This window comes from Solanum pennellii, chromosome 12 (assembly GCF_001406875.1).
Source record: "Solanum pennellii chromosome 12, SPENNV200".
Lineage (NCBI taxonomy): Eukaryota > Viridiplantae > Streptophyta > Magnoliopsida > Solanales > Solanaceae > Solanum > Solanum pennellii.
Window position 1 is genome coordinate 81,663,732 of NC_028648.1, and position 27,704 is coordinate 81,691,435.

Below are 27,704 nucleotides of genomic sequence, written 5' to 3' on the forward strand. Positions count from 1 at the left end.
CACGAATACAATACTCAAAGTGACTACTACACACTCAAAAGGCACAACACTCTTTTGGTTTCCGTCTTACTAAAATATCGCTCACACTCTATTTTTCTTCACAGACTATTTTCTTGTATAGTCTATGGAATACCTCACTTTGCTCTCAAAATGGTTTTTCTCTCTAACTTGGTGTGTTCTACAAATGAGCAAGAATGCTCTATTTATAGAAGGATAAAACCATACTTATGTCACTAATGACATAGGTAAATATAGCAAAGTCAAAAATGGTTGCAAATCTTACCAATTTGCCAACTACCAAATCTTTTCTTTTCAACTCCAATTACTATTCCTTTTTAACAATTGCTTGTACCAATTGAATAGCTAAAGTTGACTAAAAAATGGGATGGATTCAACACTTTTTGCAATCATACACCTATAGCTCAATCTTTTTTCTAAATTAATATAGGACAAATTACAACTTACAAGTGACATAAAACTAAATTAAAGTTGTATATATCTTTGTGGAATATGGTAGCTGTTGACAGAAAGCATTTGCATGTTTTACTTATCAAGATCAATTAAAAAAAGAACTAAAATAGCTACTTTGGTGATGCATAAGTTCATAAAGTTTTTGGCTTTAACACAATTTGAAAGGTAAATTGCACAACTTGGGAGAAGTTCGGTTCGGAGACGGATTTAATATTTAAATTTAATAAATTAGACTTTTAGAGTTTTTATTGTTGGATTTAGCAAGTGTGAATGAGAAAAGAAAAAAGAGAATATGAAAAGTGAGGGAACTATTTTGGAGTGAAAATGAAAAGTCATTTCTCCCATATCGGCAAAAGAAAGGGAAATTGTTGTCCTTATATAAGGAAACACTTCTATTACTTCTTAAAGAGCTAAGAAGAAGATGCCCCTCGCGCCGTCGTCGCTCGGCTTTGGCTTTGTCTTTGGAAATGATTTGATTGATAAATTTTTTGGACAAAATTTATTTAATCAGTTTTTGTTAAATCAAATAAATCCTGTTAATATTATTCTTATAAATTTGCGGGTAACGGTAACATTCCGAAAAGTTGTTACTCTTTCCGAAAAATCGTTACTTTCCGAAAAGTCGTTATTTTCCTAACAGACACATTTTTTCGAAAAGTTGTTATTTTTTCCAAAAGACACAACTTTCTGGATAAAACGGGTCTGAACAGATTTATCTGAACAGACACGTTTTTTGCTGAAAATGGCTATAAAAGGAAGTCAATTTTCGATTTTTAAAACACTGAAAATTTTTCCTTCTCTGCCTATATTTTTCTCTCAAATAAATCAATGTGTCGATCGACTGAGTCTGTGTGACTTGTTGATGTTCTGAAGTCCGCTGAAGTTAAAGAAATTTGAGGTACCGCTATTTCTTTAACAGGTTTAATCCGTTTTATCTTGGGAGAAATTAATCCATAACATTGGGTACAGTGAGGGGATTAAATTTCTTAAGGACACACAATAGTTTATGTGGACTCGGATTACTTCTTGTAATTTATGTATTTTCTGCTTCATCTTATTTTTGTTTCTGTTTATTGGTTAACCTTATAAATACAGGTTAATATAACATTTATTACTCAAACTTATTATACTTTTACGATTATAAGATCTAAGACATATAAAAAAATACTGAATTCAGATGAATCCGTTGTCTGGTTCAATGATTGAGAAGGAACAAAAAGATGGTGTCAATTAATTAATTAATTTCCTTAATTAAATAAGATTATCATGACTTAAAAAGAAAGCACTACGAAAAATCAATATTAACTGGACTAAATAAATGGGACAAGTTGCAAAACAAAAGCTTTAGGAGTTCAAATTTACACCATTTAGAGATACAAACAAAAATTGTTGTCTTTTGTTTTCTTTTTAGTTTATTAAATGGAATGCATATACACTTTATAACTGGCAATTTGATGAAAATATGATATCGTATTTTAGATATATTTAAATATTATATTATTTTTGGATATATATATATTTATATATCCAAAAGAAAATTTTGCAACTTTAGCTCAATTAAAAAACTTGATTCATTGAGTCCCACAAAGATCCTATCCTAATGCTATCATAGGCTAGTTGTTTAGCTTGAAAAATGGTTTGTTTATTGAAGGTGTAGCGATAAACTCTGAAGTTCAAAGGGTTTTGATAAAAATACAATATTTGAAGTGTTAATTCAATGATGAAATACATGAGGCATGCGTGGAAATAAGGATTGACGCGTAAGTTATTCACAAGAGAGATAGTTTCAAGTATATATCTTGGCTCTTTATATCAAGAAAGTGGAGACATCGACGATGATGTCTTACATCATATTGGTGTGTATGGACGAAGAGGAGGCTTGCGGCATTCGGAGTCTTGTGTAATAAAAAGGTACCACCAAAATTTGAAGGTAAATTTTGCAAAGTGGTGGTTAGATCGATTCTGTTGTACAAGGTGGAGTGTTGATCAACGAAGAAATTTCATATTCAGAAGATGCAAATAACTAATCAGTTGCTATATTTTTTTCACTGTCATTTTTTTTTTCATGATACGTGATAAATATCAACTTAAAATTTAAATTAACCTTTAAACCCTACTGCTCGAAATTCAAACTCGGTTTAAATTGAATTATGACAATAGATCGATATACTTGTAAAAAAACCATGCCTATACACACTTAACACTTTGTTGCTATCAAATTTTTGAAAATGACAAGAGACACCACTAAAATTGGTGTTCAATTTTGGGTGATTGATTAAGATTCTTTTTCCTAACCTAATTACTTAAATGGGCAAACGCACTATCTTATCATTTTAATATTAGTGGAACAAAAAAAATCTTTTTTCTTTTCTTTTTGGCTAACTTTTAATTTTATAATTTTATATACTAGCCGCATTTCAATCTACATGTCTTAATTAACTATTTTGATATATATTGTTTTTTTAAAAAAAAAATATTTTGAAAAGTTGGATGTGATCATTATGTCCCATCTTACACTAAAACTTTAAGAAAAAGTTTAGTCTAAAATTAGAAACTAATTGAAGTGGAGAGCACAAGAGATGGTTGAAATAACAGACGATTATTCTTTTTTTTTTAAAAAAAGTTATTATTATTATTAGACTAACAAAGTTAAAGGTTTTATTATTTGATCAACTGAGTTACTAAAATTTCTCACATAACAGATGATTAAACTATAGAATAATATGTTTTTATTCGTGTCATACAAACTTGAACTATAGAATATTGCACAAAATTGACAAAATCATAGAATGCATGATTATGACGAAGCTAGAACTTTCAATAGAAAGTGTTAAAATCTCAAAATATAAATAAGTAAGCAAGCATGCAGAAATAAGTCGATAGATTTTAACATATAGTATATATACATGATAGAAAAAATTATTAATTTACGTGGAATGTGATTTTTCAACGAAAGGGTGTCAATTTGATACCCTAACCACTAGTATATATCTTTTTTCACTCGTCATCTAATTAAAATATACATTTTTATATAAAAATTATTTTTCAAGTAAATGACTTCTATTTTTATTATCATGATAAAATGTCCTTGACGTACATATTTATAGTGCTTCTCATGAGTTAAAAACATAAAGAGCACAAGGAACCAAAAAAAAAAAAACATTAGTCATCATATATATATATAAAAAAGAAATATTAGAAAGAGATTGAATTATACAAAAAGACTAAGGTAAGTAACAAAGAAACATCTTGTGAATTTTGATCAAATAATTAAAGTTTACTTTTCAAAAATTTGGCATAACAACACTCATCGCAAAACTAGATATATTCTCGATATATATAAGTTAAACACATCCGAAAAACATAACCTCTTATCATGACGAGGGAAAAAAAATAGACTAACAAAAATACATCTCAAGATCACTCAAATCCAAGAAAAATCTTTTTGCCAATATATTTCATCATTACTAAAATAAAAACCATCTTCTTTGACCAACCAAAAACAATGCTTAGTAGGATTGCACCTTTGAACATCTCTATTTCCATGAAATGCTTGAAATTTCCTCCTTTTTTGGTCCAATTTCATTGTACACAAGTACATAGTGTTCTTCCAAAATTTCGTTTCGACACTCCAACTAAAATCATCGCGTTCTTGGAGGGCACGTCCCCCAATGTCACCGGAGTCATCATCGGACGAGCACCATACTATCAATGGGAGAGATGAATTGTTGGTGAAGCCATTGATAATGTGGATGTTATAGATGTTGTTACCAAAATAGTAGTAGTAGTTATAATGATGAGGTTGTTGTTTTAAAGAAATGAAAGTAATGTAAGTAGCAAGGCCTAATATGAGGAGAAAAATGTTGTGTGGCCTCATGATTTTTTTGTGTGTGTGATAAACTATGTAGTTGTAATATATATATTATGATGAATGGTTATGAAAAAAATTGAAGTTGTAGTGGCTATATATAGATATAGGCAACTAGCTAGCTACATGATTATATTCCTTTATGGTAAAGTGGTGTACCATGAATAAGAAAATAATATTTTTCTGGTATTTGAAATAGTTAGTATTTGATAGACTGACTTGGTGGTTAATAAAGCGAACTTAAAAAATTATTGATAGAGTTACTCGATAACTATGTTCGTGGGAGGTGGAAGATGACCCCCCTAGATTTAATCAAGTTGCGTTTAAAATATGATTTTTTTCCGTCTCAATTTATGTGATGTATAGAGTTTGACTGATATAGAATTTAAGAAATATGAAAATATTTTAAAATGTTTCAAAACTATACTTAATATGAGTATATTTAATGGACTTTTTGTCAAATAAGTGGAACCCAATATGGATAAAATGTTGATAGTGTCATTAAGTATTTGTTAAATAAAAAGGTGTCATTTTTTTCTTTTTATGACAAGGGAAACCCGCAGTCGCTATCCTTTTGGGTGTGCATAGGATAATACCCACACTCCTTTGCAATAGCTCACAAACCACATAAGAGAGGTAACCTGCACTAGGCAAGCCCGATGCGACGAGCTCGACCCAGAAGAACTCCTTGCTTTCGCTGGCGAGGGATTTTAAACTTGAAACCTCCAACATAGAAGTCCCAAGCCCAAACCACTTCAAAAGGAAAATGTCATATAAATAATTAGGACAAAAAAAGTATACGACTTTTTCTAGTTGTCTAAATCTTGATGGACAAAATTAACTCGCATCTATACTTGAGACAGATCGAAGATGATATACTAGAATAGTCAATTAAAACGTGTATAAGTTGACTTGAACACGTATAGTTTTAAAAAAAAAGTACTTGGAATTAGTCATGCTAATAGTAATTGTTAAACAGTTGGTTAAATGCACTGCAGTGCACTAACAGAAAACGTACACCTGTCAGAGTCGGTTAAATTAACTACTTCAATTTGTAATTCTATAAATAGTGTTTTGTAGATGTAAACAGTTGAGTTTTCATATTCATTGTTCATGTGATTCAATACAGAACTGTCTCTTCTCTTCTTCTTCAATCAGTTCTTCTTAAACTAGCATTCTTCTCCATTAACCAGCTGTAATTAGTTGGAATTCACTGAAGTTTACATGGTATCAGAGCATTTTGGAACAGATCTAGAATTTTATTTTGGGATTTTTTGAACATAGATCGAGAGATTCTTCAATGGCGATTGAGGATGGATCGACGGATGAAACACATGGAAGAACTGGAGGAGTTGTATCGAGGGGAGGTTCGATGATTATAGATCACAATCACCCGCTCTACTTGAGCTCTTCTGATGTTCCTGGAGCATTATCTGTTGGGATTCAATTGCTCGGCATGGAAAACTACACTTTGTGGAGTCGAGCGATGGAGATAGCATTATTAGGAAGAAACAAATTGGGTTTCGTGGATGGATCAGTTTCCAGGAGTGATTATGAAGGGGATTTGAAGAAGATTTGGGATCGATGTAATGCGATTGTAATTTCATGGCTTACATGCAATGTGAGCAAGGATCTGCTTAGTGGAATCTTATACGCATCAAGTGCACACAAGGTTTGGTTTGATTTGAAGGAACATTTCGATAAAGTGAATGGATCGAGACTCTATCAACTTCACAGAGGAATTTTCACATTAACACAGGGAATATCCACAGTTTCTTCTTATTACACAAAACTAAAGAGTCTATGGGATGAATATGACTCAATTCTGCCTCCCCCAGGGTGTGACTGTCACAAATCGAAGGAGTTTGTTGAACAAATGCAATATCAGCGTCTTTTGCAATTTTTGATGGGTCTAAACGAAAGCTACTCACAGGCAAGGGGACAGATCTTAATGATGAATAATTTGCCTAATGTAAACCAAGCATACGCAATGGTCATCCAAGATGAAAGTCAAAAGGGAATTGCAGAAGTTGTACATGATGGAATAGAATCAACAGCTTTGTCTACTTTAAGACAAACTGGATTCAAACAGTTTCAAAAGAAAGGATATAATAATCTCTATTGTGATTACTGTAACATGAAAGGTCATACAAGGGATGGATGCTTCAAATTGATGAAATGTGAACATTGTCATGCGACAGGGCATGTTAAGAGCAATTGTTATCAACTGATTGGGTATCCTGCAGATTTCAAGTCAAAGAAGAAGGTTAATGCTGCTATAGGAGGGAAAGTGTGTGATGATCAAATAGTTACACAAGATCAGCTTATGCAGTTGATGAAAAAGGCCACACCAGAACAAATGACGCAGATGTTAAATGTATTAAACATGAATACTACAAACCAACCACATAGGAGTGCTCATATGGCAGGTAATCCTACAAAACTCATGAACTGGGTAGTAGATTCAGGGTGTACAGATCATATGATAAGCAGTAAACAGCACTTACATGATGAGATTATTGTGAGAAATGCAGGAAAAGTACAGCTACCAACAGGTGAATCAGCTTCCATTTCTCATATTGGAAGTGTTCATTTAAATGAAGGTGAAGTAATTAGGGATGTGTTATGTATCCCGGCATTCAAGTTTAATCTATTGTCAGTTTCAAAATTGACAAAAGAATTAAACTGTTGTGTTTCTTTTTTTCCCACATGCTGCGTATTTCAGGACCTCTCATCTGGGAAGGTGAAGGGGATTGGTGATATAGAGGATGGTCTTTATGTGCTAAAACCGCAAGGAATGCAACAAGGGAATGTGAATATAATCAGGACAATGTCTGCTGTTGAGAAAACCATTGATCCTGCTCTTTGGCATATGAGATTGGGACATATTCCTATGGGAGTACTTAGAAGAATAAAGGTCTTCAATAATTGTAGTAGTCTTTCTTTGAAACAGTGTAGTATTTGTCCACAGGCTAGACAAACTAGAATTCCTTTTCCCATTAGCAATAGTAAAGCAGATGCTAATTTTGACTTGGTTCACATGGATGTTTGGGGCCCCTACAAGTTGCCTACTCACAATGGGAAGAGGTATTTCCTCACTCTAGTTGATGATCATTCTAGGTGGACATGGGTTTTCTTACTTGCTCTAAAGTCTGATGTGATTGTAGTTCTGAAACAATTCCTATCAATGATAAAAACACAGTTTGGCAACATTGTGAAGGTGTTTAGATCCGATAATGGAGGTGAATTCTTTAATACAAATTGTAGTGAATTGTTTACATCAAATGGAATATTGCACCAAAGTTCTTGTCCTCATACACCACAACAAAATGGTGTTGTAGAAAGAAAACACAGGCATGTTTTGGAGACTGCTAGAGCAATCAAAATACAAAGTAATCTTCCTAACAAGTTCTGGGGGGAATGTGTGGAGGCTGCAGTGTATATCATTAATAGAATTCCTCTTACTACAATAGGCAACAAGACACCTTATGAGCTACTTTATAATAAGCAACCTTCTCAGTCTCATCTTAGAGTAGTGGGATGTCTTTGTTTTGCTACAAATTTTTTAAAGGGAGATAAATTTGCACCCAGGGCAAGGGAGGCTGTTTTACTTGGATATGCAGCCACTCAAAAGGGATACAAATTATATGACATGAAGTCTAAGACTATATTTGTTAGTCGAGATGTTGTTTTTCATGAACAATTATTTCCATTTCAAGCACACAATATTGACACTGAAGGAGGCATGCAATTTCTTGATCTTGGAGGTACTGAAATGAATGGTGAATGTGAAACACCAACCACTGCTATTATTGAGCATTCTAATGGTGAACCAAGTCACAGTGAGGTAACTTCATCTCCACCTTCATGTATGCTTGAGGAAGAACATGTGGAGGAGGAACATGTCACAGATGTACATGACCAGGTTGTATTAAGGAAGTCACATAGAACTGTCAGGCCTCCTATTTGGCAAGCAGATTATGTTTTACCTGGGAAAGCAGCTAGAAACTGTTTATACTCTATTGGTGATGTTGTGGATTACAATAGCATTTCAGTTCCTTATAAGAGTTATTTGACAAAATTCTCACAAGAGCAAGAGCCTAAAACATATCATGAAGCAGTGAAAGATAACAGATGGATTGAAGCTATGCAAAGTGAAATTCAGGCCCTAGAAGAGAATCATACATGGAAAATTGTACAGCTGCCTGTGGATAAGAAAGCCATAGGATGTAAGTGGGTGTACAAAATTAAGTACAATGCCAATGGAGAAGTAGAAAGATTTAAAGCTCGCCTAGTTGCCAAAGGATACAATCAGAGAGAAGGATTAGATTATCAAGAAACTTTCTCCCCAGTAGTGAAGATGGTAACAGTCAGAGTAGTGATATCTTTGGCTGCTGCACAAGGTTGGGGACTACATCAAATGGATGTTTTTAATGCATTTCTTCAAGGTGATTTGGATGAAGAAGTGTACATGGAAATGCCACTGGGGTTCAGTCATCAAAGCGGGAAAGGGAAGGTTTGCAAGCTGATAAAATCTCTATATGGACTCAAGCAAGCTAGTAGACAATGGAACATAAAATTAACTAAAGCTTTGACTGACTTTGGTTTCAATCAGAGTCGTTTTGATTATTCATTATTCACCAAGCAGCGAGGATCTAGTTTGGTTATTGTATTGGTCTATGTTGATGACCTGCTTATCACAGGGAATGATCACCAACTAATTTTGGAGACAAAAACAATGCTCAAAGATACTTTCAAGATCAAAGATTTGGGTGACTTAAGGTATTTCTTAGGCATTGAATTTGCTAGGAATAAGGATGGAATTATCATGCACCAGAGAAAATATTGTCTTGAGTTGATTTCAGATATGGGATTATCAGGATCAAAGCCTATTAGAGCACCTATTGAGCTAAATCAGAAGCTTACCAGTGCTGAATTTGATCTGTATTTTCCTCAAGAATCCAAGACTGACAAGTTGTTAAAGGATCCTAGTATATATCAAAAGTTAGTAGGCAGACTTTTATACTTGACCATAACTAGGCCTGACATAGCCTTTGCTGTACAAAATCTCAGTCAATATATGCATGAACCAAAGACATCTCATATGGAGGCTGCAATCAGAGTGATTAAATATGTTAAACAATCTCCAGGTTTGGGAATTCTCATGTCCTCTTCTAGCACCAATCAAATGACAGCCTATTGTGATGCTGATTGGGCCTCTTGTGCCAACACTAGAAAATCTATTACTGGATATCTAGTTACTTATAGAAACTCTTTGATTTCATGGAAGTCGAAGAAGCAAAATACTATCTCACGCAGCTCAGCAGAAGCTGAATATAGAAGCCTAGCCTCAACAGTAGCTGAAATTGTATGGCTAGTTGGTCTATACAAGGAATTGGGGATCAATTTACAGTTACCAGTTCCTATACATTGCGACAGCAAATCTGCCATTCAAATTGCTGCCAATCCAGTTTTTCACGAACGTACCAAACATATTGACATTGATTGTCATTTTATCCGAGAAAAGATGCAACTTGGACTAGTTCAACCAGTGTATCTGAACACAACAGAGCAGCCAGCAGATCTACTTACCAAAGGACTCACAAGCAATCAACACTCTTATCTTGTTTCCAAGCTAGGATTGAAGAATATCTTTCATACTCCTAGCTTGAGGGAGGATGTTAAACAGTTGGTTAAATGCACTGCAGTGCACTAACAGAAAACGTACACCTGTCAGAGTCGGTTAAATTAACTACTTCAATTTGTAATTCTATAAATAGTGTTTTGTAGATATAAACAGTTGAGTTTTCATATTCATTGTTCATGTGATTCAATACAGAACTGTCTCTTCTCTTCTTCTTCAATCAGTTCTTCTTAAACTAGCATTCTTCTCCATTAACCAGCTGTAATTAGTTGGAATTCACTGAAGTTTACAGTAATAGTATTGATTTTTTTAATTTTATTATGAAACCCCTTTAAGAAAAGTAGAATATGCGATTAGCACCTCATGGTTTGGTCACTTTAATTTGTAGTACTTTTTTGAGGCATTAATAATGGGTGAATTAGTGCAGGTAAAGTGAAATAACTTTTTGATGTTTTTGAAATTCTTAAAATTTCTAAAGTAAATTTTAAAATTGTAACTCGAACATGTTTAATTTTGTGAAATTTAATTTTAATTAAAAAAATTTATGATCAGACGCTCGTTAATATCATGTCTTTTGTTTTATGCAAGTATGGTCGTTGCTTTCATGGTTCTATTCCTAGTTATGCATAAACGATAGGCTAAAGATATAAGATAAGAATCAAAAATGAAAAAAAAAAATTAGAAAACTCCAAAACAATATCCCAAAAATTTAGGTAAATAACTAGCATAGTTTAATGTGTGCATTTTTCTGATTAGACCTTTGTGTGATTTTACTGTGAAAAAAAACATTCGAATTAATCGTGACGTATTCAAAATCTTAAATTTATAAAAGAAAAAATTAATTCTGAATAAATATAAAAATATTAAGTCAAAATTATTTGCGTAACTTTAATTGTAGCTTTGCTACTAAAGGCGAATCTATGACTTAAATTTTTTTTAAAATTTATAAATATTTATGAATTCTTAATTCCGTTTCTGAACATGATAAATATGAATCATGGTCAAGCACTATAATAAAGTTTCCTTTTTATCCTAAGGATCGATTAGCTGCGTTTAATGACTAGTGATTGAACATTTATATATACTAAAATCTGCACGTCTTTAATTGATGTAACAAGCATGCTGATCCTATAATATTGTTCAAGATTTTAATAATTGGTCATCGTGATATTTATGATTATTTTTTTTGAATTACATAGATATGATATTAGGGATTTTAAATAGACGTATTATTGACAGATTAAAATAAATTGAGTTAATATATGAGCAGGTTAAAATTACAAATGGATTAGAAAACGAGTTATAAACAGATCCCCTCAATTCCTCCTAAATTTTAATTTCTTAGTTTGATTTTTTATGATTTTTTAGTACCTAATGAAAATATGTTTTTCCCTTTAATATGGTTATATATATAATATATCAAATAAAACAAAATGTCTTTTTGAATATTTTTTTAAATAAGATTTCTCATGGATTAATTATTTGGATCACATCTTAGTCCAATTTTTTATGGGTTGAAATGAATACACTAAAATAGGTTGGGTTTTGTTGTCTACTAATCTGACTAATTCAGTTTCGTGTCGCATAAGACTCATTAAAAAAAATGCTTCCAATCATAAATTTTCTCTTTTTTTTCAAGGCTCGAGACCTCTGAAGGATCACATCTATCCCACCACACCTATTTATGATCATTTAATTATGTTATCCATTAAATGATATTGATCATTAGTCCTCACATATGATCTTGAACAATCTTTACGTAATGAATAATTTTTTAAAATTAAGTTAGATCTGAGATGTACTTCTTTATCATAGTATCAGATTTAGGTTAATTTCAACTTTTCGTTTGATTAGTTTTATGTTGAACCAGTTTCATATATATTATAATCTACGTTCCAATCGACAGATCTGAACATGCAGAAAAATATAAATAAGCTCCCAATTCGGATAATTAATAATATAAGAACAAAATCTTTTTATATGGTCTTCAACAATTTCGCCGATTGGCATAAGGAAATAAATATATAGATTAGGTTCTATAATGGAGGGCAAAAATTTGTTATGTGAAAGTAACCATACATAATGATGGAGGTATATCTATCTTATATTATTTGAAATCATATTTTTCAATGACTTTAAGCTTTATCTATAATAGTGCTGACCCTAGAAATGATCATGTACAATAAGTGGTGCAATATGGTTTTTCAAAAAAATGCAAATTAAAATCTACACACAAAAAAAGTAAAAGTCGAAATATTTAAGTAAGATGAAATCCACATCGAATCTTATTATAAAATAATGTAATTTTAAATAGAATATTGAAAATTACCAAAAATTAAAAATATAGACGGACCATTCAAATTATTATAACAGCTAACAAATATATATTTTTTATGACAATTATACTTAAAAGGGCATGTTACATTAAACATGGTAATGACTCACTAGGGCATATATAAAATGATTTTTCATATATTTAAGGGATATTAATAAAAATATTGACAATATGTTAAAATATTATTTGATTATATCAGGATAAATTGTTAGAAACTAAACACCTATTTACATGGGCAAATCCACATTATCCCCAAACCTCAAACTATATTTTGTTCTTATCCTCTAAGTATAATTTATTATCCAAACATTTGTGAAGTTGATAATAATAAGCATAATAAAAATAGAATTATTTATAACAAAAGAAAAAATGGGAGGTGAAAATAATATCTAGTTAGAGATTTTTAAGGAATGACTTTAATTACCAACACTTATAAATACTTGAAATTTTTATATTTTTTTACCCAACTATCCCATCAAAAACAAATTATTATTTTTATCTTATTTACTATCTTAATTATCCTATCCTAACCTATCCTATCCATCTTTGCTTTGCTTTAATTACTTTCAATTATTCTCAAATTTGAGATTTGTGTTCTTTGTTGTAGTTCTATTTGTAACAATATCGTGAGTAAAAATTAAGGTCCAGTTGACAATTTAAGCCAGGCCTTCCAGATCATTCCGCTTTTTTTTTTTAATCATTAAAAATGACTATCCAACTAGAGGGAAAAAAAGTCCAAGACCAAGACCAATTTATGGTGCCTCAAACAAATGCATTTGGACATGATTTTAGGGACTACAACAATGCACAAAGTGAAAGGCAAAAAGGGGTAGAAAAATTCTACAAAACACAACATATAAATCAAACCTATGATTTTGTGAAGAAAATGAGAGAAGATTACATAAAATTAGACAAAGCAAAAATGAGCATATGGGAATGTTGTGAATTATTAAATGATGTTGTTGATGATAGTGATCCTGATTTGGATGAACCACAAATTCAACATTTATTACAAAGTGCTGAGGCAATTAGAAAAGATTATCCTAATGAAGATTGGTTACATTTAACAGCCTTAATTCATGATTTAGGTAAAATATTAGTTTTACCTAAGTTTGGTGGTTTACCTCAATGGGCTGTTGTTGGTGACACATTCCCTTTAGGATGTGCATTTGATGAATCAAATATTCACCATAAATATTTTAAAGAAAATCAAGATTTCAACAACCCAATTTATAACACAAAAAATGGAATATATAATGATTTTATTGGACTAGAAAATGTCATGATGTCATGGGGTCATGATGATTATATGTATATGGTTGCTAAAGAAAATGGTACAACATTACCATCAGCTGGACTTTTTATTATAAGGTATCATTCATTTTATCCATTGCATAAAAATGGAGCTTATAAACATTTAATGAATGATGAAGATGAAGAAAATTTGAAGTGGCTTCATGTTTTTAATAAATATGATTTGTATAGTAAAAGCAAAGTTCATGTTAATGTGGAAGAGGCAAAACCTTATTATATGTCTTTAATTGAGAAATATTTTCCAGCAAAGCTAAGGTGGTGAAAAGGAATATATATATATGAAGTTATGAACAAATTATTTTTTACTATATGGTAAAAATATAATTTGTGAGATGTGGATTAAGTTGTATAATATATAGTTTGTACTAATTGAAGTAATTATAATTTATTATCAAGAGTGTTCAATAGTTTCTTATGGGAATGGAATGGGAAAATTATAATATAAATACCCATTCTTTCCCTAAGAGATTGAATATGTACATAATTAATAATGATATTAATAAAATGATATTTAATATTTATTATATAATATGTGTTACTCATCTCTTATGATTTATCTTTCATATTTTTAGGATATTGTTTTGGCTTAATACTTTTTGCATCCTAACTTTGTCAAATAATTTCATTTAGATATATACTTTGAACTATAGTTTATTTTAATTGAACAAGCGAATTTATGAAGTGTATTTTTATTAGAAACTTTTTTTAAAAACCTTTTTAAAAAAAAATAAATTGTATGTATTCTCATGTGTTCAATGTTTATATCAGATAAGCTTATCACGCAAAAAACACNAATTTATTTTAATTGAACAAGCGAATTTATGAAGTGTATTTTTATTAGAAACTTTTTTTAAAAACCTTTTTTAAAAAAAAAAAATTGTATGTATTCTCATGTGTTCAATGTTTATATCAGATAAGCTTATCACGCAAAAAACACATCTCATTCAGTGATACACATCATCCTTAAGCAGAAAACGCTTAGGATTTTATGGTTCACTGAGGTGAATACGTATAATAAGTAAATACGTATAATAAGTAAGGTCATACACTTTGAGTTGTTAACTTATTTACATTATGAGCAAAATTTGAGGACGCGTAAAATAATTTCAAAATTTAATGAAAAAATATTTAAATAACAAAAAAGACTCAAATATATCGTCGAACGTTGAGAAAAGAACTCATTAATAACATCCGTTAAAGATTACTTTCATGATTTATTAAAGACTTGAAAAAATAAACTAGAAATGGAGGAATTAATTATTGGGGAAAAAAACAAGTTAAACCAACAAGCCCAATGAAATTGGGAACATAATTAACACAATCTAATTAAGCAAACTATACTATTATATCCTTAATTATTACACAATAACTTGGAAATAAAATACTAGATAACACAATGATCTAGGAAATAATAGTAATACTAACACTTTTAATTAAAAACATAAAATTTAAATACTAGACACTTAAAACAACACAAGAACTAGGATAACATGCATGCAATAACAAAATAAAAATATTAACCAACACTATATAGTAAAACACTTCAAGGAATAATAACTCCTACACCTTTATAACCACCAATTCCACCACCAAAACCTAGTCCACCACCACCAACACCTCCGGCACCGCCAGCACCGCCGCCAATCCCTTTGAACCCGGCACCACCTAGACCTCCACCGACTCCACCAACACCACCAGCGGCACCGCCAACGCCGCCAACGGCACCGCCAAGTATTGGCAAAACCCCACCTACTCCACCAATTCCGGAACAACCACCTATGCCACCATATGTTATAAAATTTTTGTTGTCATTAAGTCCTCCAATTTTACTTGGTGTTGGAGAATTAGTACTTAAAGTCTTAGTGTTTACATTTTGAACCTCAGGAATATTTCTTGCATTGGCATGTACTAGTACTAGTGCAAATATGAATATTATGGACCAATTTGCCATTTTGTTTACTCCAAAAACTTATGTTTCTATCTCTTTACACACACAAAAACAAACAAAACAAAATATAGACTAAGGTTGGAATTGTGGTATGTAAAAATTGTGACAAAAGGTCTATTTAAAGATACATTTGAGGGACAATTGAGTAATTAAGAACAAGATAATAAATATAGTACTTGTCCTCCATCCTTCCGGTTCAAAGATTTATAATATGCTACTAGATATCGAGGTTTTTTCATCTTTAATTAAAAAAAAAATTTATTCATTTTTTATCGAATTAATTTATTTGAAAAACGCAAGATGGAAACAGATTTTCAGTAAAATACTAACAAACTTCCTGTTTTTTAATGTTAAAATATTAATATTTTCTAAAATAATTCACAGATTAAATCAAAATATCTGTAAAAATGGCTATGGTAGATTTATCTGTGAGAAATTTCACCAAAATAGTGGTTATGTTTCGAAGTTCTTGATATATTTTTATAAAAATAAAAAAATTCATAAATTATTTCATTTGATTCAATTTATGAGATACTCTTTGAACTAAATATAATTTTTTTTTAAAAATAAAGAATTTTGAAAATTTTGATTGATCATATTAAATGTATTTTAATATTATATAACTTTCAAAAACGTATAACCTGAAACATATTAATTTTATATTTTTTTGATATTTAAATTTTGTAAATTTGATATTTTAATTCTTTTTTATATTTTTAAATTATAAATTTATATTTACTCTCTATATACGTTTAAAATACTGAATTCATATAAATCCGATAAATATATATATATATAAGTAAACATTAAAACTCAACCATATACAACATCTCGAGAGTAACATTATAGAGTATAGTCAGAGTTAGGTGAAGGAAAAGAATAGATCATTAATGTTTTTATAAATGTCAACTCATTAATAAATAAATAAAAACAAATTTCATAGTATATTTATTGTGTTTATAATTATTATATCACGCAATTCAAGCTGGCCATGCAACTTCATGCATACTCTTTCATCAACACTTGTAACAATTGTAGATGAAATTAATTAGTCATGCATTTTCTCTATTTTACATTTCCCTATACAATTTCTATTAGAGAAGAATTGCATGACTTTCTTTGGGATTAATAGAAGAAAAATATATCCAAAGTTTCATATAAATAATTATTACTACGTGAAATTTAATGATTCAATTAATTTAAATTTATGCGCGTAAAGCCTACCTAAGGGAAATCATTCCTTACCATAGAGAAGGTTAATTTGTGTTAAGAGAAATTGTTAAAATTGTGATAATAGAAAAAATAGAAAAAAATTTATTCGTATCAGATATTTACATCAAGTCAATACAATTTTTGTTATTATGTGATTTAATGAAGTAAAACACATATCAATTAATTATAATTAGGTAAAATAAAATATAAATTTAAACACATAATATATTACTGTTGACTTGATATAAACACCTAATGTGGGTAAGTTTTACCTGTGATTCTTCAAGTTAATTAGCATGATTAGTTCTTAACCATAGAGCTTTTTTCTCCATTATAGCAACAAAAACCTCAAAAAGAGACACGTGTATACATGATTTGCTTCTTCACATTTACAACATACAACTACTAGCAATATCATGGGAAAGAAAACAAAAAACAAAAAAAGGAAAAGCTTTTAATCAAAGATTATTATTATTATAATTATCTTAAGAGAAATAAATTAAATAGCAAATCAAGAAGAAAAAGAAATGGCTCATTTAAAAGTAATTATAGCCAACATGTCCAATTGTATTTCTACTAGATTCATGATTGTGCCTGCAGGAAATGTATTGATCTATAGAGACTTTGTTAGTGCCACAAGACCTTCTCAAAAAGTGAGTTTTTATTTGTTTAGTTTATTTGAATCTAACTTATACGTACGTCGATTAATTGATTTTCCATCAGCATAAATATCAAATATTGAGTAACTCGATCGATTAAATCTGAACGCACGGTTAGAAAAGATATATCATTGAGTATATTTGTATGCCTTAATCACTAAAATTTGAACCTGAAACGCTCATATTTTTTTTGAATATATTGCATTAATTGTGTTTAAATATATACATAAATATTTGAGTTTTAATTTATTTATTTTTTTTAATAATCATACTGTCTGAATCAGCTTATGCACAATTCTACGAACATAAATAGTATCGAGTAACTTTATTCACTAAGATCACTTGAACAAATAATTAAAAAAAATATCATATAGTATATGATTTGTATGCTTTTGTTGAAATTTGAACCTGGAACACTCATTTTTTTTCTTGAATTTACATTAATTATGTTTTTTTTTTGTATACACACATAAATATTTTCTTATTTTTGGTTTAAATTTTGGAATTTTTTTCATGAAGATTGATAAAGAGACATGTCAAAAGATAATAGAAGCAGCAGAAGCAGTAAAAGAAGGAGCTAAAGAAGTGAAAAGTGTGGGAGAATATGTCAAAAAAACTGTTTCTGATAGTGCTGGAAATGTAAGCTTTTTTTTGAACTATTTATATAGCTATGAAATTTATCGTTAATCTCGGGATATTATCTTATTTCGATAAATGTCAATATAAATCTTATTTTATCACTATATAACATATATACCTAACATGATTTATTAAAAGTAATTCGTTAATAATAATAAACTTAGCGATGAATTGATTTATTTATTGTTTAGCGATAGAAGTTGTTCTAATTAATTCTTAATTTATTATTATTATTATTATTATTTCATTAATGTTATGTTGATTAATTAGGTAATCTCAGAGGTGGCAAAAGCAGCACTAGAAAAGGCAACTGAAAAGGAAGAAAAAGGTGCATGGGATAAAGTCAAAGACACAGCAAATGACATCAAGAATAAAGTAGTTGGCAAGTGACTTAATTATATCGAATTTAAGTTTTATACATCGTCAATATTAGAATTTATCTCAAATTGTATTTAGTTAATTATAACAAGTTAGAGCCCGATGCTTTGATTTATTTCACATTATTATATCATACGAGGAATTATATGTTATTGTAGGTCATTCAGTTGATGGTATAAAACTTCTTTATATATTCTCGTTAATCGACCATCAAATAAAAATCATAGCTAATAAAATTTTGTGATTGTCCGTTGTAAAACAGAACTAGCGAGAAATTATGTTGTTTAATTATCGAATTTGTCCTTTACTAATATCTTTTTTTTTTATAAGTAGTGATCAATTACTTCTTTTAAGTTTTTCTTTCATACCTAGGTACTTATGATAACAAATACCTCTTGGCTAGGCTTGATCTAGTTAGGTTAAGTTCTAGTAAAGTTCAATTAAGTTCAATTTGATTCAATATTGTAAAAAATTTGATGAGGCTCGACTCAAACTTTGTTTGACAATGGAATAGACTAAAGTCGAACTTAATTCAACTCGACTCAACCCATGCATGGGATAGTGAAGTACTTGTTGGCTTGCTTCTATTTGTCGAGATGTAATCCAAACAGGTTCAAGTGGATCATTAATAGAGGCAAAAATGGATTAATGGGCTTGGGATGGATTAAAAGTTGGGACCAGGCCCATGGATTAGTTTTAGTTGTCCAAGCCCAAATAGAGGATGGATGGGCCAGGAGCCAAGCCCAAGTACTGTATTTAGTTTTTTTCTTTTTCAAAAGTTAATTGTCATTATATAAAGAAGGGATAATTGTATATAATAGCAAACTAATAACCTAAAATAAATAGAGTAGCTACGGTTTGATTTAATTTTGCTTCATAGCAAACGTTAGCCAAAGTTTGTCAGTCACCTCTTTCCCAAAAATCTCGCTCGCCACTCTCCCATTCTCGCTCGCCACTCTCCCTCTGCTCGCCTCTCTCGCTTTATACACAGAAGTGTCTAAATTCTGTTTCTGTTTTGTATAAAGCGAGAGAAAATTGTATATACACATGCAAAAACATATATCTTCGTGCTATACACTTAATTATACAATTTACAAACATTTTACTTCAATTCAATTGTAGACAAATGCAAATTTTATACAAATATTGCAGCGAAAAAGGCCAACGAATTATACAATTGCGAATTATACAAGTGCAGTGAAATGCAATTTTCTCTCGCTTTTATACAACAGAAGTGTATATATTGTGTTTCTGTTTTTATATAAAGCGAGAGAAAAACATATATATTCTTGCGATACATTTATAATTATGCATTATACATACATTTTAATTCGATTCAATTGTATGCAAAGCAAATTTTATAAAAATATTGCAGCGAAATAGGCAGCGAATAATACAATTGTGCATTATACAATTGCAGTGAAATAGGATAGCGAATTATACAATTGCAGCGAAATAGGCCAGCGAATTATACAATTTAGGCCAGCGAATTATACAATTGTATATGTATAGCGAATTATACAGTTTTATGTTTGCTATGGAGCGCAATTATGCAAACTTTGCTATAGCATACAAATATGAATTTTTTGTTTGCTATATGTGAAAGTAAGAAAATTTGTAATTAGACTAGCATAATTATTTTAATTTTATTTAAGAAAAAAGCCAAATAGTTTACATGATATCAAAAATACAAACACAAGCAACATCTCTTTCGTTTGTTACTAATACTCTTGAAAGAGATGTTGATCGGTCTGTTTCATACAATTCAGTTTCTTTTCATATAAATGCATTATAAATAAAATTCTTCTATTATAACAAAAAAGAAACTTATTTTGAATAGAAGACAAATTAATTGCACAATGGAATAAAAATGAAAGAGATAATAGGTTTGAAACAAACAAATGAATGGAGTATGTGATTATGTTGCTACCAAAAGAAGAACAAAAATATAAAGGGTCAGAAACCTTGTACTTCATACTGTCATTGTAGTAATAAACTAAAAAGGAAATTAAAAAAACAAAAGATTCACCTACCTTAAATCTCATAAATATGCTAAATAATATTCCCCCCCACTTCAATGCATATCACAATAACCTATGTCACAAGAGCCAAGTCCACTATCCTCCGTCACAAATTATCTACCGTGTTTGTTTGAAATTATTATTATCTTCGTTCAATTTTATTTATCATTATTTAACTTGACACACTTATTAAGAAAATAATTATATAATATTAAATCTTCGTAAATTATATGGATGTAATATCAATGCTGGGGTAAAACGTGAAAAAAGAATAATTATTTTTTCTTAATATGTCAAAAGTGACAAGTAAAAATAAAAAATTATTTTAAAAATAAGTGATAAATAAAAGTGAATAGAGGGAGTATCTCAATTATTGTTTATATTTTAAAAATATACACAATATATAGTTTTGATTCATATTTTGACTTGATCAACTTTAATCGAATCATAACATCGTTATATCCGAGCATTGATGGACTGAGTTATCTTATATTTATGCGTGCACATAAGCTCATATAAACAAATGTGCACACACAAACTGATTCGAACACCATAATCATAATTTTTATTATTAAAGTGCATCACATCACAACAAATATATACACACAAGTTTACCCGACCACCACAATTATAATTTTTTTAATTATTAAAGTGTGTCACATCACGCCAAATGTGTAGACATAAACTGATCTATGCACCATAATTATAATTTCCTATTATCAAAGTGCATCATATCACAATAAATATGTACGCTCAAACTAATCTGAACTCCACAATTATAATTTTTTATTATCAAAATGTATCGAATCAGAATAACAATAAATATATATATATATATATATACATAAACTGATTCGAACATTATGATCATAATTTCGTAATTAATGTACGTCACATCTAAATAATTAAATGCACATAACTATGCAAGCTAACTCGAACACCACCTAACATCACATCACTCCGTTACATTCAGAGCACCCACAATGTTAAAATTCTAGATCCGTCACTGTGTACAGTCAAATTGATTTAAACATCACGATTATAATTTCTTATCATTAAAACGTATCAAATCACAACAACAATAAACACGTATACACAAGCTGATCCGAACATCACAATCATAATTTTATAACTAATGTGCATCACAACAAAAATTCAAAATTACGTAACTACGCAAGCTAATTCGAACACCACCTAACATCACATCACAACAAATGTCAGTGCTTAGATCAATAGTTTCTCTGTCAGTCCCAAAAACTTATTATGCCAAGTGGAAACAGCTAATCTACACACCAAAGAAACTTAAACTCTATCACAAATTCTCTTAAAAAAACCAATCTTTTTCCCCTTCTCTTGATTCTTGATCTCCCTCAAAAAATGCAAATGCAATACAAGAATTTAGGCAGATCAGGTCTAAAGGTATCACAGCTCTCTTATGGAGCATGGGTTACCTTTGGAAATCAACTTGATGTTAAAGAAGCAAAAACCCTTTTACAGTGTTGTCGTGACCATGGTGTCAATTTCTTTGATAATGCTGAGGTTTATGCTAATGGCAGAGCAGAAGAAATCATGGGTCAAGCGATTCGTGAACTTGGGTGGAAAAGATCAGACATTGTTGTGTCAACAAAGATTTTTTGGGGTGGTTCTGGTCCAAATGATAAAGGGCTTTCAAGAAAACATATAATTGAAGGAACAAAAGCTTCATTGAAGAGACTTGATATGGATTATGTAGATCTGATCTATTGTCATAGGCCTGATACAAGTACACCTATTGAAGAAACTGTTAGGGCTATGAACTATGTGATTGATAAAGGGTGGGCTTTTTATTGGGGTACAAGTGAATGGTCAGCTCAGCAGATTACTGAAGCATGGGGGGTTGCTCAAAGATTGGATCTTGTTGGTCCCATTGTTGAGCAGCCTGAGTATAACTTGTTGTCTAGGCATAAGGTAATTTTTTGGACTCTGCTTCTTGGATTTAGATTGTTTCTAGTTTATATTATGGTTTATTGTTGCTTATGTTTTAGTATGATGATATGAAATGATCTTAGAATGAAGAAATGGGATTCATACAGCCTGGGGCTGGGGCTGAGGCATAACTGTTGTTGTTGTGTTATGGTTTGTTGTAGTTTTTAAGTATGATGATGACAATGATATGAAATGAGCTTAAATGAAGAAGACGGATTCATATAGTCGATCCAACTTATTTGGAGATGAGGCGTTATTGTTGTTGTGTTATGGTTTATTGTTGTTTTTGAGTATGATGATGATATGAAATGAGCTTAAATGAAGAGATGGGATTCATATAGCTGATATCAACTTATTTGGACTGAGGCATAGCTGTTGTGTTATGGTTTGTTGTTGTTTTAAGTATGATGATGATATGAAATGAGCTTAAATGAAGTAGTGATGTTCAGATAGTCAATCCCAACTTATGTGGGATGGAAGCATAGTTGTTGTTCTTGTGTTATGATTTATTGTTGTTTTTGGTATGATGATGATATGAAATAAGTTTAAAGTGAAGAACTTGAATTCATACAGCCGATCCCAACTTGTTTGGGGATGATGCAAAATTGTTGTTGTTGTGTTATGGTTTGTTGTTGTTTTTAGTATGATGATGTTATAAATGAGCTTTAATGAAGAGATGGAATTCATACAGCCGACCCCAACTTGTTTGGGAATCACCATGCTTGTTTATTAATGTAAGGGCGATTTGTCAACAGTTCCCAATATAGTACCTTTGTGTATTGTGTTGGTTTTGAGAACCGAAGCTTAACCAGATGCCTTAGTTGAGCAAATGCTGTGACAGTAACTTCTGTTTTCTTAATATGGTTAGTATAGATTCCTTAATTCCAAGAGTAGTGGAATATGCAGATGTTCAACTAGATAGAAGATTAATTTTTCATTTCATATAAATTGCTGAATGAATGCACAGGCTAGATCTGGTGCATATTACAAATCAATGTCAAAATAGGACACGTGAAATGAAAAAAATAGACGGAGTGGATTGATGGCGATAATTAGTTGACAAGGTGTTTGAGGTAAAAAAAGAGATATTCCCTGACATCCTCTAGGTCTCTCTATAGTTAAACCTTTCAGTGCAAAACTGCATTCTTTTACAGCTGTACGTTCAAGGTACTGTTGTGACAACTTCAGTGGAGGATTTTCAGGGTGTTGCAAGTCTAGTTTGTATGTGGAAAAAATCTGTTGCCTTTCATTGAACATGTCGCCAACTGTAGAAATTTCTGTGAAGGTGTACTCCAACTCTGAGTATAGTGTAGGACAGTAGGAGCTCCAATGTTGTCCATTGTTTCTTCTTCCTCAGGATCTGTTATTGATTTAGGCTGTTTTTGTTGACTGGTTCAACATTGCTAGCTGCTACATATTGGCTGACTGCCATTTTTTTATGCTGATATGAATTTCATTACCTGAACTTGTCAGATTTTAGTGCATCTGGCCTTCGCTTGTAGCTCCAATGTCATTATCTATGTTTGCAACTTGCCATGTGTCTTTACTTTAAAAATACATGGACCTCATTGAATGGTTGCAGGTTGAATCTGAGTACCTCCCTCTCTATAGCAACTATGGAATTGGTCTTACCACATGGAGTCCTCTCGCTTCAGGCGTTCTGACTGGAAAATATACCTCAGGGAACATTCCACCAGACAGTCGATTTGCACTGGAAAATTACAAGGTAGAACCCTCAAAGTTTTACAAGAAAATCCCGTTTGTTTGGGAACTCTACTTTTCCACTCCTATTGGCTTTTAAGTTAATGCTCTTCTTATATTTACTTAGGATCTTTGTTAATTCCTAGTTCACAGCTTCCTTTTTTTTTTTAAAAAAATGGTAAAATATTACAGCTTCCTAAATAAATATATGGCAAATTTCTTTGAGCAGCTCATTGAGTGGTCAGCTGTTTGAAGTTCTCCAAATTTAAGACCATTCAGTGATCTTTCAAGCAATTAGTTCTTGTGATTTTAACTAGTATCTTCGTTCATTGAAAACGGATGGTAGATGGTATATGTGTGCCAAATGGAATTCTTCCCTTACTTGGACACAAGCAGATATTTCTTACTTCTTAATGTTTGTGAGCAGATGTCCTAAACCTGTTTCTTAACAATTCTAATCTAGAACATCAAAAAAAGAAGTTTTTACATTTTCTTATGTGCTACAACCTAGAACTATAAGATAAAAGTCACTTACAAGAAAAGGAAGTGCTATTGACAAGTGGATTCAGAATTCTTTTATTATTATTTGTGTTCATATGTTATAAAAGACTCTATTTTATGAGTTGCTTCCAAATTGATGAACCAAAGGTCCAATAATCGGAAGTTCAAGTTTTCCGTGTAAGTAAGATCAGATATATGTATATGCGGGCTTATCAAACTTCATGTATTAATGCGTATATATATGCATGCTGCGTATATATATGCATGCTTTGTTATTTTGTTAACTTTTCTTTGGGAATTGTCACTCTTTTAATCTTACTCCTTTTTGAAGAAACTTGACTAGTAATCTTATGCATTGCAGAATCTCGCCAGCAGATCCTTGGTGGATGATGTGCTGAGGAAAGTAAATGGATTGAAACCAATTGCTGAGGAACTAGGTGTACCTCTGCCTCAACTGGCAATTGCCTGGTGTGCTGCAAATCCTAATGTCTCATCTGTTATTACTGGTGCCACCAAAGAGTATCAGGTCCGTTAGTTTTTCCCTTATTCTGTTATTCATTTCATGAGCTTTCCCTTTCAGACAATGATTCTTTTCTTCAGTGTTAACTCTCACTTCAATAACTGATATCAATCTGGATTAGTTGAGATTCCAGTGTATAGCCTGTGTTATTTCTGTTATTAAAGCATGCATTCATGGAGTTTCTCGTTCTTTTTTGATAAACATGTTGCTTTTTATACCTTTCTGAGCCTACTTTTAGAGTTTTTCTACGTGTTCCCTAACTGTATTAAGTCCTCATAACCCCACCAACACCCCCACCCGAATCCAAAGTTAAAAAGTACTAGAAGGAAGAATCCTCCTTCTTTGGTTTCGAAATATGTACTCATTTTGATTTTGTTTCTACTTTGTATCTCTTTTGATTCAACTTATTTCTATAGACATCTGGGCAAAAAAAGACTAACAATCTTCTTTTTGCATTGTTTTCACTTTCTCCTAATGTTTTGACTGAACAGAATCTTAACTTTTTGCATTTCATTTATATGACTATGTTGCACAACGTTTAAGAAAGAAATAAAAGACTTTAGGTGCATACCATAAGTACCATATGAACTCTGTCATTATTTTCGGAAGAGACTGGAAAGGAAAGAGTGTCATAAAAAATGAAACAGAAAGTAATATTAGTCTATGTTGCTTGGACTCTTTAAAAAAAAAAAACCCTAGGCATATGTCGGATCCTCCAAAAGTGCAGTACATATGGTTCAACAACATTTGTTAGGATGCGAGCAAATTTTACGTGGTGTATCTCATGTTTGATCTACATTAATGCAGATTCAAGAGAACATGAAAGCTATCAATGTGATTCCAATGTTAACACCTGCTGTGATGGAGAAGATTGAAGCTATTGTTCAAAGCAAACCGAAGCGCCAAGATTCATATAGGTAGACAAATTTGTGAGATCCATTAGTAGTTCAAAAGAGCAGTGTTGTTCAAGACTCAGTTTGTTTTTTCATCATTATGTATTTGCATCCCCTTTTGCTTTGTCATATTTGAAGACACTTATGAGAGTTGGTGTTTTTCTGAACCAAAAAACCTTTAATGATGGTGAATTTTCTACTTTTCTTTAAGTGGATGAATGGTTATATTGGCTTTTGAAGTTGCTTGTTAGTACTTTTAACTATATTTTTCATATACTTCATGTTGAAAATTCCAACTTACGAAATGATTAGACAACTCCAAAAGTTATGTTACATGACAACAATGGGACTCCACGAGACACAATGGAGACGAGTTAAAGACTGTTTAGTTCCTAGTGGAGATTAAGTTGAAGTTTAGGTTAAAAGATCTGATTAGTCCATTTTTTAAATATTCATGGATTATACGCACACAAAAATTGGCAAATGGGAGATTTACCTGCTTCGGGACTCGTTTGTCCTTCAAAATGGGCTGTTTTGGCCGTCAAAATGGTCCCATACCTTATGTCTTAACAAACCTCTACTAAAAAATTGGACAAAAAAGATGTAGAAATTCTAAATCACCAAAAAAAATTGTGAACTATAGCACACAAAAATAAACAAAATGAGGGTTTACTTGCTTCGGAGTTCGTTTGACCTTCAAAATGAGCCGATTTGGCCGTCACGGCCAACTGGCTCCACAAATAATGTCTAAACGGACGTTCACACAAAATTTGGACAAAAATAAAGTCAAAATTTTGGATTATCAAAAAACCATTGACTATAGTACACGAAAATCGGTAAAATGAGGTTTACCTGCTTCAGGACTCGTTTGACCTTGAAAATGGGCCGTTTTGGCCATCAGGCCAACTAGCTCCATACCTAACGACTTAACGAAAGTCTAGGAAAATTTTGAACAAAAAAGACGTTGGAATTTTAGATCACCAAAAATCCATGGACTATAACACACGAAAATTGAGAAAATGGAGGATTTACTTGCTCCAGAGGCTCGTTTGATCTTCAAAATGGGACATTTTGGTCGTTAAGCCAACTCGTTCCATGGCTAACATCTTAACGAACATTCTCAAAAAAAATTGGGCAAAAAACGTAGGAATTATGGATCACAAAAAAAAATTGTGGATTATAGCACATGAAAATCAGCAAAATGAAGGGTTTACCTGCTCTGAGGCTCGTTTGACCTTCAAAATGGGCCATTATGTCTGTCACAGTCAACTGACTCCATATATAACGTCTTAACGGATGTCTACAAAAATTTTGGGCAAAAATGATGTCGCAATTCCAAATCACCAAAATTCATGGACTATAGTACACGAAAATCAGCTAAATGAATTTACTTGCTTCGTGGCTCGTTTTATCTTGAAAATGGGTCGTTTTGGCCGTCAGGGCTAACTAACCCCATAGCTAATGTCTTAACAGATGTCCACGAAAAAATTGAAAAAAAAGACGTCGGAATTCTGGATCATTAAAAATCCATGGACTATATAGCATACGAAAATCGGCAAAATGGAGGGTTTACCTACTCAGGGGCTTGTTTGACCTTCAAAATTAATCGTTTTGGCCATAAGGTCCAAATGACTC

General features: G+C 31.4%; 5 protein-coding genes across 5 annotated transcripts; 3 read left to right on the forward strand and 2 right to left on the reverse strand.

The window, feature by feature from the left end:
* Positions 1-3,705: 3,705 nt before the first annotated feature.
* On the reverse strand, positions 3,706-4,466 carry LOC107006854 (S-protein homolog 6-like). Its single transcript, XM_015205370.2, has one exon. It carries the CDS (start codon positions 4,346-4,348, stop codon positions 3,896-3,898), a length of 453 nt encoding a protein of 150 aa, XP_015060856.1. The 5' UTR covers positions 4,349-4,466; the 3' UTR covers positions 3,706-3,895.
* Positions 4,467-12,789: 8,323 nt separating this feature from the next.
* LOC107005847 (inositol oxygenase 5-like) lies at positions 12,790-14,153 on the forward strand. Its single transcript, XM_015204498.2, has one exon. It carries the CDS (start codon positions 13,025-13,027, stop codon positions 13,892-13,894), a length of 870 nt encoding a protein of 289 aa, XP_015059984.1. The 5' UTR covers positions 12,790-13,024; the 3' UTR covers positions 13,895-14,153.
* Positions 14,154-15,175: 1,022 nt separating this feature from the next.
* LOC107006582 (glycine-rich protein 5-like) lies at positions 15,176-15,583 on the reverse strand. Its single transcript, XM_015205097.1, has one exon. It carries the CDS (start codon positions 15,581-15,583, stop codon positions 15,176-15,178), a length of 408 nt encoding a protein of 135 aa, XP_015060583.1.
* Positions 15,584-17,209: 1,626 nt separating this feature from the next.
* Positions 17,210-18,729, forward strand: LOC107006583. Its single transcript, XM_015205098.2, has 3 exons — positions 17,210-17,445; positions 17,971-18,090; positions 18,361-18,729. Exons 1-3 carry the CDS (start codon positions 17,320-17,322, stop codon positions 18,478-18,480), a joined length of 366 nt encoding a protein of 121 aa, XP_015060584.1. The 5' UTR covers positions 17,210-17,319; the 3' UTR covers positions 18,481-18,729.
* A 3,008-nt stretch (positions 18,730-21,737) lies between these two features.
* On the forward strand, positions 21,738-26,308 carry LOC107007402 (probable voltage-gated potassium channel subunit beta). The gene is made up of 4 exons (XM_015206017.2): positions 21,738-22,436; positions 24,037-24,180; positions 25,018-25,182; positions 25,984-26,308. Exons 1-4 carry the CDS (start codon positions 21,867-21,869, stop codon positions 26,095-26,097), a joined length of 993 nt encoding a protein of 330 aa, XP_015061503.1. The 5' UTR covers positions 21,738-21,866; the 3' UTR covers positions 26,098-26,308.
* Positions 26,309-27,704: the final 1,396 nt, after the last annotated feature.